Source organism: Melozone crissalis, unplaced genomic scaffold (genome assembly GCF_028551555.1).
Source record: "Melozone crissalis strain CALT ecotype California unplaced genomic scaffold, PUWL_Pcris_2 ptg000005l_1, whole genome shotgun sequence".
NCBI lineage: Eukaryota > Metazoa > Chordata > Aves > Passeriformes > Passerellidae > Melozone > Melozone crissalis.
The window spans coordinates 20393456-20410616 of record NW_026535783.1 but is presented as its reverse complement, the minus strand read 5'-3'; the positions used below and the strand labels follow the sequence as shown (position 1 = coordinate 20410616).

Below are 17161 nucleotides of genomic sequence, written 5' to 3'. Positions count from 1 at the left end.
AGTGGACTACTGTCTGGGGAATCTTCATTAAGACTTTTGAGCTTGTATTTTAATGACAGGCCATTTGCTTGCTATTGAGTGCTGAAGGCTGTAGTGGCTGGAGGATGTTCTTTGAGCCCTTCCTGCATAAATGCTCATTTCATGGTTGATGCACCTGAAGGAGCTGTGATTTAGTGATCCAAATGATTCCTTTTTTTATCTTGATATATTCCTAGGAATTCATGGGAAGTGGATGGTTCTGTGTGCCATGAAATGCACAGATGTCCTGAGGAGGGAGTAGGGCCTCAAGAGGAGAAGGCACATCCAGTTGGCTTAAGTGCCAGGCTAGCCCCACTCTCTGAGGGCTCTTGTTATGACTTCAGAACTACTTTTGGTCCAATGGAATTTAGGCTGTATCAGTATGTACCACAGGTATGACAAAGATGAAGAGGTTTATAATTATCACTATTTGAATATAGTAAAAGCCCATCAGAGCTTTTCCTATCCTAACAGCTAAAGGCAGTGAGACTGTTAAGTGACAGTTTGTATTCACCAAGCAGGGATCTCTTGACTGAATGCAGTGTTTGGTCTGCCAGTAAATGGAAAGGCAGAAGTATAGTTTCTGCAGTGATTTCAGATGTTGAAATTCTCACATTACAGCAAGACACCCCAATATTGTAATTTCTGAATGCCTTCCAATCCAGAACCTGGTTCCTATCACTCACTGACACTGGTTTTCTTTATGCATTAGTAAAGAAGATGAGTTACCAATACATCTATTAGCACTCCCTGCCCTAAATCAGTTATCCTTCCCCATATGGCATTTTACCTGTATGACTACCAAGAGTTCAATTTTTCTATTTAATGTTTGTACTTAATTGGATTTTTTTACCATGCACTATTGTCAGGACTTATGGTAAGAAAGTTCAGTCCTACAGAGATGAGCTGAAGGTAGGCAGAAATGTTTTGTCTTGCCATTCATGAAGTGTATTGAATTTACAGTTGCAGACATGTGCCATTCATCCTATTTCTTTATTTGTATGCATTCTGTGTACTTCCAAATATATGCTTCAGTAAAATAACTGCTTCCAGTCAAGTGCTCAGAAGCAGTCTTAGTTTATAGCAGTCCTTCTTCCACTCAAGGTCATGAGAAAATATTATGGAAAAGAAACAGATATCTGGAGCCCAACCCTACAGAGTGATACAGATTCCCAGGACACCCTCAAGTGTTTTCCTCTGCTGTTGACTGCACTGCATGCAGGACTCTTGGCTGCCAGCAGCTCAGCTTTCAACTCTTGGAGTTTTGGAGTAAAAAGTAAAAGGAATATTTTGGTTTTGAATATTCTTGCAGGAAAATATTATAACCTGGAGGAAAGAAATGTTTTAGGCATCCTGTCATGTGCTGTGTCCCAAGATATTGTAAACAGTAACAGTCTATAATTGAAATTAAACTGCAATGTTTAGACCAGAAATGCCACATACTTTGCCTAAAAGCATTATTTTCCAATGTTTTTTAAGATGTTAATTGCATTTTTAAATTCAAGCAATTTCTTTCTAGGAGGGTAAAAATTTCTTTGCAGGAGGGTAAAAATTCCATTTGCTACACAATTCCACTTAATGAAGTCTAACTCCCTAGGGGCTTGACCTAAGGATTAGTGCAAGTCATGAAATATGGACTTATTTTCTGCTCTGTGAATGTTTGGGTTCTGATGGCTTTTGTTCCAGAGAAGGGCAAGTGTGGTGTGGTGGTAAGTGAGGTCTTAAATGTCTTAGGCATCTCTGTGAGTGAAAGGGACATGCAGAATGGGTGGGCGGCTGACTATCTTGAGTCAGTAGTTCAGGACAATCACTGATACAGAAATGAAGAGTCACTGTGGGTTTGTGTCAGTGCATTAAGGACTGGTTTTTAGGCGAGGCAGAGTATTTCACAGGTGGCAGCACTTCCTGGTTGTTACCATGCTCCATTCTTCACATTCCCTCCCTGTAGCAGCCGCTTGCTCTTCCAACTTTCACCCACCCTTTGACACGTTTCTTCTGAGTTTCCCCAGGGTAATTTTCATTCCTCATTATGCGTGTGCCAATATGCATTAGAAGAGTTGACTCTGTCTGATTTTCAGCTGCTATTTGCAGATTGTGCTGCAAACCTGTACTGGGGGTAGCAGCCACTAAAGGTCACCAGCACCCCTGGAGATGGAGCACCTCCTGACCATAGGGAGCAAACTAGGCACTCCTTAAGCCTCACAAACCCAGCAGATGGGTCCTATCTCTTCTTTTATTTATCCTTTTAATACACCCTAACTCCTCCTTCTTTCCCCTCTTTTACCCCATTTCTCTCCCTGTCAAGCTACTTTCTTGACATCTAGTGGTATTGTGTTCTCTAAACACCAGAGCAAAAGCCAGTGCTGTGCCAAAAAAGCTCGTCTCTCATCAGTTTTATCCTTCCCAACCCCTTTTTCCTCCTGTTTGATTTTTTCCAGGAAGAAAATGCTTGTCTTTGGTTTTTAATATCCTGCATATCAAATATATCAATATAATTTCTGTTTCAGTTATTTATAAAGAATACTTATTCACAGTAAATTCTGAATAAATTTACTGTCCTTGGTGCCAGGAAAATCCCTGTACAATAATTTAGGAAAGAATGTCCAAGATATGCATAGAAACCATCCCTAACAAAAAGGTTCTTGCTAAAGCCAGGAATACTCCATCAAGCGGAGGCCTCTTAAACATGCAGCTGATAAGGGACTATGCACTGTCACACGTCTGCAGGAGGTCAGTGCATCCTTCTTGTGGAAACACATCAAAAAATACATTCAGCTACAGAATGTGCACCTGAACAATGCAGGCTGTTGAAGGGATGGCATCCTGCTGTACTGCCTCTCATGTGCTGTATTCTGAACTTGACAGTGTCTCAGAATGACGTTCAGATCACGAAAAGAAGAAAGTTCTGTTCAATGGCGTCTACTGACAACTGAACACACAATGATCAACAGTGAAATTAAGGAACCTGGTGTTCCTGTCAGGATTTGTTTCTGCACTCTGGTAAAACTACAGTTCTGATGACTCATTTAAGGACCTTCCATCCTGAAACAGGAGGCTGGCAACAAAACGACAAATAACCCATGCCACTCCCTTTCCTGTTAATTCACTAGCAAAACAGCTGGTAATAACAAACATAAAACATGGACACACAAGGCAGTCCATGTGCTTAAAAATGTGCTGCACACAATAGATGCTGACCAGGTCTCTCACATGTGTATGCTGGTTCCTGTCAGAAGGTGGGGAGAAGGCATGAGTCAAATCAATCTGCTTAGAAGTGTTGAAAAGTGAAACCACCTTACATTTACATAACATCTTGCCCTATGGAGTGCAACCGGGCCTTTTTAATACAAATAATGAGCCTTTTGAGAGCTGTTACTGTCTGGAGCTTCTACTAAGCTAAGCTGAGTCACTACTTTCCTTCATTGTGGGATCTCAGTCTCTCAGAACTGGGGTGCAGGGTGAACAAGACCCCCCCTGGGGGGCTCGGGAGTCCTGGAATGCTGCCAGAAATGTCTGGTGGCTGGACTTTGATCCCACATGGGAGATGACATCAGTATGAGGACGGGAGGATTTCACTGGGGTGAATGGTGAAGGGACAAGTTAATTGGAGTGTGAGATACAGGGTTTAAGATCCCTGTACAGGGGGGTCTAGAGAGGCAAGATGGAGGGATTGGGGCGTGCCCTTCTCCTTCTTCTTCTTCCTCTGGGCCTCCATCTTCTGTGGTGATGTTGGCACTCCAGGATTGGACCTTACTAGGGGAACACTGGTTAATAAGGGTAGAGGGTATTGGAGAAAAATGATAAATATTGTATACGTAACTCCGGGTATAAAGATAGGTGACCGCCCCAGGGGCTTTCAGTGTGTGCCCATGGCTGACTGCTGAGCAGAACTCTGTCAGGCCAAGAGAAAATCTTTTAGATAAGCAATTAATAAACACCGAGACCGAGAACAAATCCGAAGCTTCCTCTCGTCCTTTCGAACCCGGGGGCCCAAGGCCATCTTTGGGCTTTTCCCCAGACCATCTGAACAGCCCAGAAATCCCACAATTGGCGTCCGCTGTGCGGGCTATCTCCCACCAAACCTTTCGGGGGGGGGAAAGCCCTGAAGAGCTGAAGAGCCAAGAGAACAGCACTGATAACTCCAGAGGAGGGAAGCCTGAAGAAAGAAAGAAGAAAAAGAAAAAACCGGCCGGGAGAAGCTGCAAAAATCAGCAGTCACTGAGAAATCCCATCTCTCAGCTTCTGCTGAAGACAGCTCGTAGCAGAGCGGCCTGGACTGGGACCAGAAAGGCGCCTCTGATCCATCCCTCGTAATCTGCTGGACGGAGAACAAGGGCCTCCAGACCACGCTGGCGACAGATTCGGTAAGAAGGCCAAAATAATACTATAGGGGCAACACTCTCCCAAGAACAACGGGAAATCTTATCCACCTTACAAAGTGTAGCAGAATTATATACAGAAGGGATCCCAAAGAAAGAATTAAAACAGCTGTTATTATGGGCAAGGCTCAATTACCCACTTGCAGAAACATATCTTTTGTTCGAAGTCGGGTTTTGGCAAGAGATTAATAGGCATTTATATATTTTAGCAACAAAAAAAGATGAGACAGCGTTAAAGCTACTCTCGCTGGCAAGAATCATGTTACAAGGTATTTCAGTCCAGTCTAAAAAACTGGAAAAGCAGCGAGAAGCTGCGGCACCCTCAGAGGAGGGGGCGGAGCGGCAGAGCTCCGGGAAAAAAATTGCTCTGGCTTTGAAAGGCCAGGGGGAAAGGGCTCTCGAAAAAAGAGAGCAGGAAAAAATATTAAAACCCCCGATCAAAAAATGCAACAAACCCCAAGGGCGTCCTGAAACTCCAGAGAGTGTGGAGGAGTCAGGAGCAGAAGGGGGGGAGCAGGAAGATAAAGGATCGGGGGGGGGGGCCTGTTCGCGGTGAAAGCGGCGACGCGGCGGCGGCGGCAAACGCGAGCAGCGCGGGTGAGGATGAGGACACGCGCGCGGAGGGCGAAACTCGCAAAAACCGGGGTGCAGACTCACACGCGAGCGCGCAAGGCGGGCTGAGGGAAAACGCGCAGCCTCGGAGGGCCGCCGCGGCGGGACGCAGGAGGCGCGCGGGTGTGACGTCAGAGCCGGTGCGACGGTCAGCTCGAATCGCGGGTAGAGCCGGGGGGCCGGCGGGGGAGGCGAACACAACATCAGAGGAGGAGGGGTCGGATTCCGGGACAGACCGAGGGGCGGGAACCTCGGAGGTGAAACAGGGGGGAGACGATGATGACGTCACCTTGGGGGACACCGGAAGTAGCTCAGAGAGCACGCACGCGCAGAGAGTAAGACGCGGGCGGGCCCGAGCCCGGTCCCCTGTGACGTCGCGGGTGAGGAGGGGCCGTGCTAGGGATTCTACGTCCCAGGGCTCCACTCCGTCTCCAGATCTGGCGCCTTTGGTCCCGAGCCTCGGAGTTTCAGTTCCTTCCCTTCATGGGAGACGCCGAGCCGGAAGAGGAAGTAGGGTAGTCGAGATTGCACCGTCATCCGAGCCAGGGGGGCCGGTGACAGCGCCACCTAGTGGCAGGAGGGCAGAAGTGCACGACATGCCGGGTCGGCTCGGCGGAGCCACAGCGCCATCTCGTGGCGAGACTGCAACAATGCAGCAATTTTTTCCAACAATATATAAAAAGAAAAGCACCTCGAAGAAGACAATGTTAACACAACAAAGGGATTATCCATCTGATCCACCGATCGTGAGACATTTTCTAAACAACATGCAGGCAAAGCTAAAGGGAGATCCTTTAGTTTTGATCAGGAACCCAGAGACCGGACAAATAGAGGGTCCTTTCAGACTAATCACTTGGGGAAAGGGTTTCGCTTGTATCTCCACAGATCGAGGTCTGAAGTGGGTGTCAGCGCGGCACGTGAAGCCATTCCGAACGCGAGAACACGAGAATGCTGATCCAAGAAACAAAGAGACGAGTACTCAGACAGAAGTCGAGACTCAGACTGCGAAAAACGACCCAGAAGAGAAATAAAAAAGAAACTAAGGACTTTGGGGGGTTTTCACATAAAAGCAAAAAAAGGTCTTTTGGTGCAAACAGAAGGGGGAGATGTGGGATCTCAGTCTCTCAGAACTGGGGTGCAGGGTGAACAAGACCCCCCCTGGGGGGCTCGGGAGTCCTGGAATGCTGCCAGAAATGTCTGGTGGCTGGACTTTGATCCCACATGGGAGATGACATCAGTATGAGGACGGGAGGATTTCACTGGGGTGAATGGTGAAGGGACAAGTTAATTGGAGTGTGAGATACAGGGTTTAAGATCCCTGTACAGGGGGGTCTAGAGAGGCAAGATGGAGGGATTGGGGCGTGCCCTTCTCCTTCTTCTTCTTCCTCTGGGCCTCCATCTTCTGTGGTGATGTTGGCACTCCAGGATTGGACCTTACTAGGGGAACACTGGTTAATAAGGGTAGAGGGTATTGGAGAAAAATGATAAATATTGTATACGTAACTCCGGGTATAAAGATAGGTGACCGCCCCAGGGGCTTTCAGTGTGTGCCCATGGCTGACTGCTGAGCAGAACTCTGTCAGGCCAAGAGAAAATCTTTTAGATAAGCAATTAATAAACACCGAGACCGAGAACAAATCCGAAGCTTCCTCTCGTCCTTTCGAACCCGGGGGCCCAAGGCCATCTTTGGGCTTTTCCCCAGACCATCTGAACAGCCCAGAAATCCCACACTTCATGTCTCACAACACTTAACTTGATGGAAATCAGTAGCACCCTCAATGTGCACATAGCATAACCTTGCTTTTCTGGAACTGAATTCTGCAAGTCAAGGGAAGAATGTGAAAGACTTTTCATCCATCTCATTTAGGACCTGTGTTAAACTTTTGGTTTTATCTCACCCCTGAAGGAGGTGGTTGCACTGTGCTGCTGCACTTGTGCCCTCTGGTAGCCTAGTAGTTCAGGAATTGTTTACATTTGTGGGGTTCCAGAGCACATTTCTCCTCCCTTCCTAATAAAAGCCTTCATCATCATCATGCATGTCACTTGATCCACTGATTCATCTTTTCACTTTGTCTAATTTTTTTTTTTGGTACGATTATCTCCTTTCAGCAGAAAAGCACCACCGACCACAACTAACTGCTTCAAAATGCTGGGTGCCGTGCACCTTAAAAAGCCCCAGACAACTACTTGGCCATAATATTAACACATCACTGAAAGAAGTATTTACCCATACTTCTAGACAAAAGCTTTCCTTAATCCAACTGCTGTATAGTCTTGAAATTTTTGAATATCTAGCAACTGACTTAGCAAGAAGAGTAATTCTGGAAGGTGTCCACACAAAACAATGATGCCCACCATATCTGTTCTTTAAACCTATGCAATGCTATATAAAGTACCTTAAGTCACACATTCAGTCACTATTTATTTGAAGTTCATATTTTGTAATTGGAAAATAGTAATTGAAGGCACCTTTCCAGCTCCCTCTGTAACTCTGTATCTACAGAATTAATGTGAAAACATGCAATAGGTCCCAAATAATTCCTGGCATCTGCAATTAAATACCTCGAATTCTACTCCAACATGAAGAGATTTATAACTGTGACTGCCTGCATTAAGGATGTCCTGAGCAAAGAGCCAATAATCACACTACCTTGCTAAGCATGGCTGAAGTAATGATCAACTGTCAGGAGGCAGATTAACTGTAGTACATTAAAACACAAGCTGACTATTCAAATTATAATTCAAAGATTTTTTGAAGAATAATGTTCCCCAATCCCATATGCAAACAAAACAATTGGACTACATTCATATATTAATTTTTTATTTTCCCATACAATATTCACAGGGTCTGCTTTTTGTCTTATTCAAACTAAATTTCCCCACCCATGCCCTCAAACTAAAGAACCGACATTTCAGGACACGAAAAGAGGTCTTGTAAACATAAAACATCCAACGCATAGCTGAAACCCAGAGCATTTAGCAATTAAAAACACAGTTATATCCCCTTTAACGCAGGGTGTTCTCTTGTGTATCACACCAAAGATTAAGCAAACTGCTCATATATTAAAAAGGTGCAGCTTTAACCAAAGGTCACAATGCACTTCTTCACCCACTGCGTGTTAGCATGTGTGTTTTATTATATCCTATTCAGTCAGTTAAAAACTATATACAGCTACGTTGAAACGTGTGTTTGTGCCATGTTTTTAACAACACAAAAATAAAGGCATTTTTAAGCTGTTGCTGCATATTATGCAGCAGAATGCCAGACCACTGGTTCAGACACCTAACTTTAATGGAAAAGTCAAGTCCACTAAACCTCTGCTGTGGGAGTAACATTGAATGGAACAGTCCACTTCACACATTCAAACATTGTGAAAGAATAAAGAGACATGTATGCAATAGCTGATCATCATCAGTTTTATAGCACTATTTACCACTTTTGCCAGCACACAGAACAACTCAGTAGAAAAAAAATCCAACACAATTCAAGCCTTCAACCAAATGCCTTTGTTGTGATTAAAGCTACATAACTAATATTCAAACTCCAGAAATAATGAACACTAGCAAAAGTAAATCATGTTTTCATTTGACACTTGCACCTGAAGTGTACCACTTGCTTTACTACTGTGTGCAATGCAGCACAAAAAGTACTAGACATCCGTTGCTGAAGCACAAGAAGAAAGCATAGAGGTACAATCAAGAATGTTGTATGCAGGCACAGCTTTGCATCGCAAGACAAAAGCAGACTTTTGGTTTCTTGTATTAGTGGGTCTAACTATTTCTGGGGAACCTGCATCCCAAAAAGAGACTGCAATATTCAAAATTCAGTACAGGATAGCAAAACTTTACATCCTGAATTTTACTTAAGGAAATTTAATACCTCCATGACCTTCTAAATAGTCTTTGAGCTGTCTGATGTTTTCCTTCAGTTTCCAAAAGAGCAGTCAATCAATTCACAAGAGAGTAGGGGCACTTTTATTTTTTTCAACCATGACATGATTTTAAAATCAAGTCATCTTAGATCAATTCCTCAGACTGCTCAAGTGTCACCTGAACAAGTAATTTCAAGTTTTTGCTAGAAATACTATAGGCAATTAATAAGGGTGTAGAACTCTTTCTCTGCTTGCCAAGAACTTGTGTAAGAAGCATCTTTTGATTGAACTAGTAATATATGACAAATTTTTTACTTTAGCTTATTTTGTGTGCATTAAAGAATTGGTCAGCATACTTTTTTTTTCCCCAGAGCAATTAGGAGTTTAACCTTACTATGACCAGCTCAATTCAAACAATGGGCATGTACATACATTTACTACCTTCAACAACGAAATAAAAGAGAATTTTACAGCACATAAGCTACTAAAGACATGAGCAGTGAAAGCAATGTAACTCTAATAACTCTACCAAAAAGATAACCTGAAATATTTAACATTTCCTGACCACTAACAAAACAGAGTGGCAATTAGATGCACAAGGCTGTCATGTCTCAGTGCAACACAGAGAGGAATATTTACAGCACTTGTGCAATGCAGTATCAATATCAAATTGCCCTCTTACTAGGAAAACAATTTAGTAAAAAGCTTTGTACGTGCCTAACACACAATATAACCTCATCCAGTGCTGGTGCTGTGCTGCTTAACAAACCAAGTTACTTCTGGTCTTAAATCCAAAAAGCAGCAGCAGCATGTATAGTACTGCACAGGTTCAATGACAAAGTTAGAAGACTCCCTATTCTACTGCACATATTTTTACATAAACTTGGATTTTTTTTTTTGTATGCAGAAGTGGATTTCCTGAGTAGTCTCAGCTTACAATTTCTTCAGTAAAACAAACATTGCAAAAGAGAAAATGTATTTATTTTAATACAGAAGATGTTTAAGCAATCATAATGAAGTATAAAATTCAGCAAATTCTGAAGACTTTCCAGGCTGATAAAGAATGTGTACCACAATGTAGTGCCAAGCTTTCAACGATTTTACAAAAAAGCAATGGGTATGATTCCATTTTTCTAAAACAGCAAATCAAACCAGTGCACTACAGTTAATAATATTTTCTGTTTTGTAATCCAAGATATTCAGCCTGAAAATTAAAATGAAATGAGATTTTCATATATATGATCTCTTGTATCAGACACTAGACTGTTGTGTTATTTTAAAGTGTTACACTGCAGATGACTAATTGTAGTGGTAAAAATCAAATTTGGTTTGGATTAATATCAGTAGAAATAAAGAGACACTAGACACTGCCAGATATTTTAATACAGGAATTAAAATATTTAAGTTCCGAAGGATCCTTAAAAATATTTCAAATTATGTGTCCCTTTCATAACTTTTTGGATCTGTTTTGTGATTTTTAAGAGATGAGGAGTAAACACATTTGAGTGTTGCATATATTCAGACCTCTGTACCTACAGTTAAATTGGAGAACCACTAATCTTAGTGAGTAACACACCTGAAGCATTGCCGCTACTGGTTACGATCCAACGCGTGTTGTCGTGGTTCTTTTATCCGAGAAGAAGCTTTTAAGGAGAAATACCTGCCCGATACTAACAACAAGAAGGATGATTGCTTCCCCTATTGACCAGTAGGCCACCCTTGTGTTTAAATCCTCTGCTCTGCTGCGGCCCTGCGCTTCCCTCAGGCGGAAGTGAGTCTGATAGTCGATGACAGACTTCAAAGCTTCGTGGATTGAAACGCACGCAGACTCCATCTGGAGAAACAAACACACAACACAGAATTAAGAACCCTTCTAGTGATTTTGTGCTTTGATATTTAAAATGGAGTCATGTAATTTTGCAAGCTAAGAATTAATTCAGACCAATGTCAAATAGAAATAGTGTAAATACAGTAAAATGTAACTTACACTGATGAAACTTTACACACAAAAATGTGATGCTGTTAAATACAGAAGCAGATAAAACCACAGAACTAATAAAAAGCAAGAAGCTCTGAGAATTAATGAACAAATTCCAAATTTATACTTGGATTCAAAATGACCCTCGGAAATATTTTTGAAATGTCATTGATCCTCCAGCTGTTAATTCCACAGGAAAAAAAGCAGTTGCTTATAATATTAAGATCCACAGAGCAGATACTATGTGCTTCAGTTTTCACAAATATGACATTCTGCACTGATTAATTCTCACTCAAGTTGTACAACATGTACTCTGTTGTCAAGGGACCATTCTCTTACTCATCTAACAAAACTGGTTAGAGAAGGGACAATCCTTCAGTGCTCCTGAACACTCAATGCCTTATTCATACAAAAATACTTACCAACTTGGCCAATTTAATGATTTTTCATTTAAAAAAAACCCAAAATGCATTATTGGTTTTCCAAGTCCTAGATAATTTTTTATATAAACTTCTTGCAGTTTTAGTTTATCTGCTCTGAGTAAAAGTACTCCTAACTGTGTTTTGGTCACTAAGAGACAGTCATTAGATCTTCAAAATACTTATTTTCTACTCACAACTTAAGTTTCTCTTTAATGGCTTAAAATTAATATTTCCTGAAGATCAAACAGCACAAATTATTTTAAAGGAAATGTTTAACGCCCTTGTAGGGCTGCTCTGAGTCCCTTAAATCTGTATCTAACCACATTTTGATGACTTTCAAGACATTTGTCTGAACAAGTCTAAGATAATCTCGACAAAATTCAGAATGAGTTTTTTCAAACTAAGTTTTGCTATTTGTAAATTGTAGAAACATCCTGATCTGCACAAGGGATCTAACATAAGGTCACTCTGGTTTTATGGATTTACCTTGAACTGCTTCCATGAAAGGCTGCCCATATTTGGTCATGCCACAAGCCTGACCAGAACTGCACAAAAGAATCTCCTTCCAAAGCAGTAAAAAAAAAGAAACTAGGAGATACAGTATCAAGAATCTGGACTCAAAATAAAAACCCTGCAGCAATTAATGAAATGATCCAAAGAAAGTTTTAAGGTATTTAGATTGTGCACGGGGGTACAAAACTATAAAATCCTGAAAACACAGTAACAATAATGCTCTGACACTTTGTAGACTTAAAAAGCCCAAATATCTAGAAGCCAAATAAATATAGCTGACTTTATTTATTTATTTTGCTAGAATTTCCTTCTCCAGTTTAAAAACAATAGTTACACGAGTTCTCCTGCTAAAAAAGACTCTATTGTTTTAAATACAGAAATAATTCTGACAGTTTCTCCAGAGCTTGGAAATTTTTTAAACCCTATTCCACCAATATCTATTTCGTGAAATCCACGTCAAGAGACACAATACTGTGTCATTGAAAGGATGTTCCATTGGAAACTTTAAAAAAATCCCACCAACCAAATGGAAAACAATCAAAAAAATACCAGAAACCACCCAAACAACAAAACCCCAAACAACAGCGGCCTTAAGTTTCTGTCCTAATTTCCTCTTAAACATTTGGTGATTCCTTCGTAGCTCTGTTTTGTGTTCTACAAATCTTATCTTTACAAAGACGGCCTATTTGTTGCAATCCGGAATATTTGAAAAGCTTCACTTCATGAATTTTCAAAAGCAATGTAGATAACTAAAGCAGCTGAACTTGAAGAAAAATTGCCTTCACCTAACTTGCCAAAAACAACAGTTACCTGGGTAAGTGCAGTTACTCTGTTCTCACTAGGAAACAGTGGTGGATCTTCTCCAACCTGGAAATCGAAGTACACAGTTTTGTGTGTGAAAGTAGAGAACTCATTGCTGAAGCAGAACTTGTATGTTCCATTCCTGGATGCAGTAAATGTGAAGCTATCATATTGTTTCTTCATCTCTTTGTACAGCACAATGCCATCGGGATCTTCCAGCCGACAGTCAACATCATAATGACCCCCAGTGATCACCTGGAAACAAAAACCAAGAAATTGTCTTCTTAAAAATATGGACAGCTATATATTTCTTCTAAGAAGTCTGGTCTGGCAGATGGAACTGCAAAGCTTTTTGCCTTGACAGGTGTTGTAAAATATAATGCATTCATTTGAGAATCTTTCAAAGCAAGTCTGCAAAATTATTTTCCTATGAATGACACACAGAAAATAATTAAAAATGCTTCTGGTTCAGCATTTGCAATGTCAACTGTATTTTCAAACCTTTAGGAGAACAATTTTAGTTACTTTGTTGTTACTAACTGTACAACAGCAAAGTTTACAGTAGATGACACTCCACGGGGCAGCAACAACATGACAGTAATGAGTCTGACATTTGCTGTACACTCAAATCCTCCGTGGAATTAATTCATCCAGCTGAGACTGCTAACATGCAGCAAGACACTCCCTTCTTGCGGCCAGGAAAGTGTAACTGCCCTGCTGTATCTCAGCTGCATTAGGCTGCAGGAATGGTGTGTGACCAGTATAACAGGAATTTCGAACTGTCTGGCTTCAATCTGTCCATTTTCCTGTCAGCTGCTGTCAACAAAGCAAGCTCTGGGGAACCTGCTGCCTCCCTTCTGAAGTTAGACACAGGAGCTCTTGCAAAAATGAACACATCTGGATAATGCCTGCAACTGACTCAAAACTTCACAACTGTTTCAAGGGGATTTCTGAGGCTTTGATTACTGTTTGTCTATAGTGTATTACTACCTGGATTGTCCAGAAAGACTGATCAGGAGTTTAGGTATTCACAACTTGGTAATCTGATGACTCTTACTATAGCAGTTGTACACTTTATCCTTGCTGCAAACTTTTTACTTTCAAGGAGGAAGAGACTTATTTCATACGTGTGCAGAAATCACTGAAATATTTTAGTATCTCTGTATCTGCACTTCAGTCCACATGGCATTATTTAAATGCTCATCAGTTTACTGAAGTGCCAGGTTATTAAAATTATTACATTAGTGGTACAACTGAAACAAAAGACTGGAGCAGCAGCTCCTCCACAAAGGCAAAATTTTAAAAGCATCCAGAGGGCAAGCAATAACACAGCTCTTCATTTTTGAAATATGATTTACAATTTGATAAGGGTGTGCTTTTTCATGGAAGTCACTTGCATTCAGTTGTGTAGGCACTCTGAAAATATTGCTTTTACACAGAGGTAGTAAAGATCGGCCAGAACTTTAAAGCTCCCCTAGGATTCCTTGCCACTGAACTTGCTTGTGCCTCCTGTCAGCCCTTGAGACATACTGCCAAAGGACATTCACACAGCACCTCAAGCTGCCAGTGGCTGGTCAAATCCAGACTTTTCTTTTAGCAGTGCTAATCCTGTTCTGGTCACCAATAAAATGCTTACCTGTCCAGTGATACCCACTTCAAAACTGCAGGGTAAAGTACTGCACAGAAAAGACTGTATGGAAGAAACAGTCAGAGACAAGAAATATTTGGGTAGAGAAAAAGATATCCAGGACTTAGACTAGACAGGACAGAGTAACAAGGACTGATATGTGGGAGCAACATTCCCCAAATATACTTGACATGGGACAGCAACTGAGAAACTAGAAAGCACAGGACTTCAGCCAGAAAAGTCAGCTCATAAAAATTACACAATCCTTTCAAAAGCCCCCACAGATAACTGTGATTTTTGTCAGTGGGCATGAGTTTTCTCTCCTGCTGCTGTACTATCAGTGAGTTCATCTACTAAAGTGACAGAATGAAAAGTTCCAGCCCTGCTGATACACTCAGAGGCACCAAAATAGTGATGCTGTACCACATCCTTCTTCTATCACCCTTTCACTGTTTAGTATGTAAGCCAAATCTGAATTGTACTCTGAAACACGAAATATTAGCTCTTAAGAGGCACCCTGCTCATCCTCTCGATGCTTCACAAACCACAGGGCAATTACGTCTGCGGCACACCGACCTGTTGGTCAGGCGCGCTTTAGGTATTCTCTGCAGGGTGCAGAAGGGGCACTACTGGGAGCCACCAGGTTACGGACGCTGCTGGTTTTCAGGACCAACTCTGTGTCCCACTCAGCCCTGCACTACGCGGAAGCCTCCCAGCCGCTCCCGCAGAGTTTTCCTCAGTCAAGCTGGAAACCTCTCATTGGATCCAGCCACTACTCCCTGGCCGGGCGCTGTTCCCAAATGCTCCCGACAGGAAGGAAGCCAAGGGAGAGCCCCCGGCAGGGGCCCGGGCTTAGGGCTCAGGGCTGCGGCCCAGCGCGGCGCCAGGGGTACCTGGAACTCGAGGGTGCACTTGGTGCCCTGGGCGATCTCCTCGTAGAAGCACTGCTTGGCGTTGTCGGGCAGCTCGAACGTGATCTCGGAGGCCCGCGCCGCGCAGGCCGCCAGCGCCCACACCAGCAGCAAGGGCGGCAGCGGCCCCCGGGAGCCCCGCGGCGGCATCGCCCGGTGCGGAGAGAGGCGAGCAGGGGCGGAGGGGCTCGGGTCGGCCGGGGCTGCGGGGCTGCGAGGCGCGGGCGGGAGGCGGCGTGGCCGAGGGGACGAGCGGCGGCACCCGGAAGCGCCCGCGCCTTCCCGGAGCGCTTCCGGGACGGGCGTCCGGCGGGGAAGGGGCGGGGGAGCGGGGCCGCGGCCTCGCCCCTTTCTCCCGCCGTGTCGCGGCCGGCCCTCGGTGTCTGCTCAGCGCCGATGCCCGCAGATTAAGTTTTTCGGGGTCCCCCTAAGCCCTGTACCTGGCAATGGCGGGCTCCTGTGGCCGAGCGCACGCAAAGAGCGAGCTCGGTGCCCTCCGAGAGGAGTCGGGAGAGTTCTGCCGTGCAGATCCTTGAACGTTCATTGCAGAGAGTCAGTAAGAACTGAATGAATAAACAGAGGTATAAAACGTCGATTAAAGTGCTCACGCTGATTGCAGCAGTCAGTCATGGAGTCGTAGAACGTTAAAAGTTGGAAATCTCAGTGATTCCTAATCCTCCTGCCCTAGGCAGGGACACTTTGCACTAGATCAGGTCGCTCAGAGCTCCATTTGGCCTTGAACGCTGCCGGGTTTGGAGTATTCCCAACCTCCTCGGGCACTGTTCCAGTGTCTCACTACCCTCACTGTAAGGAATTTTTTTTCCTTATGTCTAACCTAGGTTTCCCTTCCTTCAGTTAGTACCCCTTATTTCTCGTCCTACCACTACAGATGCTGATGAAGAGTTCCTCTCCAGCTTCCCTGTAGGCCCCCTTCATATACTGCTAGGTTGCTGAAGTCTGCACAAAACCTTTCCTTCTCTAACCCCAACACTCTCAGCCTTTCTCAGTTATTTTTATAAATAAAAAAAGGAAAAAAAAATTAAAGAGAAAAGATATCCTCCATTCTTATTATTTTAAGTTCTGTGGCAAATCAGGCAAAGTAGGAAAAGAAAAATTCAGGCCAAACCTCCCAGTCAGGAGCATGAGCTTGCAATGCAGTGCATCTGGTCACCCATTTTGCTTCTCTGGAAGAGGGACTGAACCTGCATGAAGTACCTATTGCCAAAAGAGGCACCACATTGGGGTGCTGCTGTATAATCCTCTAGCCTTGGAGAGAAGCCCTGTGCTAGCTTGTGGAAGGTATGATTTTCATCCTCACCACTGTGGAAGAAACTTGGGCATCAGTTTGAGGACTGTGGATTTCATAGGGCAGAGGTACCCAAAATTCATGTGTAGAAGGCTCTGATAGATATGCAGGTGTGGATTATAGTGACATGGCAGATGCTTTACCAAGTACCCACCTTACAGCTGAGGCAGACATTATCTATTTACAATTAATGCTCAGATGTTTGCTGTTTTCATTTAAGCACACTGTTTTATTTTAGGTGGCACTTAAGTGTTGGCTGGTAGCTGAGGTGGCTCAAAAGCAGTTTATATATCTGGGCCATGTGATGCAGCTCCAGTCATTTTACTTAAATCAGTGACCAAAGACTTGCAGGAACTGAAACAACTAATCACCTTCTCTTTCTTGTGGCAAGAAATACATTTTAAAAAGACTTCCTCTGTGATTTTTCACAGCAACTGAAGTGATCATGTCCAGGTTACAGTTTCTTAGTTCATTCTTTCCAGCCATTTTCTGAAAGTTTCACTGAATGAGCAAAATGAAGCTTCCCTAAGAAATGATGATTGGAAGCATATCACCAAATAATCACCAACACAGAAGGGGTGAGATACAGAGCAGACAAGAAAGGAGTCTGGTGACACCTGCAGAATAAGGAAAAATGGAGAAGATGTTCCAATCTCCAAAATAAATCAGCAAGAGTAGATGAGATTACATCAACTTCTTTTTGGATTGAGGTCAGAGATTAT

The 17161-nt window shown here is 43.1% G+C and overlaps 1 protein-coding gene across 1 annotated transcript; it reads right to left on the bottom strand.

The window, feature by feature from the left end:
• Positions 1 to 7813: 7813 nt before the first annotated feature.
• On the bottom strand, positions 7814 to 15283 carry TMED7 (transmembrane p24 trafficking protein 7). Its single transcript, XM_054285466.1, has 3 exons — positions 15116 to 15283; positions 12605 to 12850; positions 7814 to 10715 (listed from the first exon to the last, which is right to left on the bottom strand). The coding sequence occupies exons 1-3, from the start codon at positions 15281 to 15283 to the stop codon at positions 10479 to 10481; spliced, it is 651 nt and encodes a 216-aa protein (XP_054141441.1). The 3' UTR covers positions 7814 to 10478.
• Between the last annotated feature and the right edge of the window lie 1878 nt (positions 15284 to 17161).

Coding starts and splice junctions, on each gene's coding strand:
- TMED7 (XM_054285466.1), bottom strand. CDS start 15,283: ATGCCGCCGCGGGGCTCCCGGGGGCCGCTGCCGCCCTTGCTGCTGGTG. Junction 12,851..15,115: donor AGTGCACCCTCGAGTTCCAG/GTACCCCTGGCG, acceptor TTTTGTTTCCAG/GTGATCACTGGGGGTCATTA. Junction 10,716..12,604: donor GAGTAACTGCACTTACCCAG/GTAACTGTTGTT, acceptor TTGTTTCTCCAG/ATGGAGTCTGCGTGCGTTTC.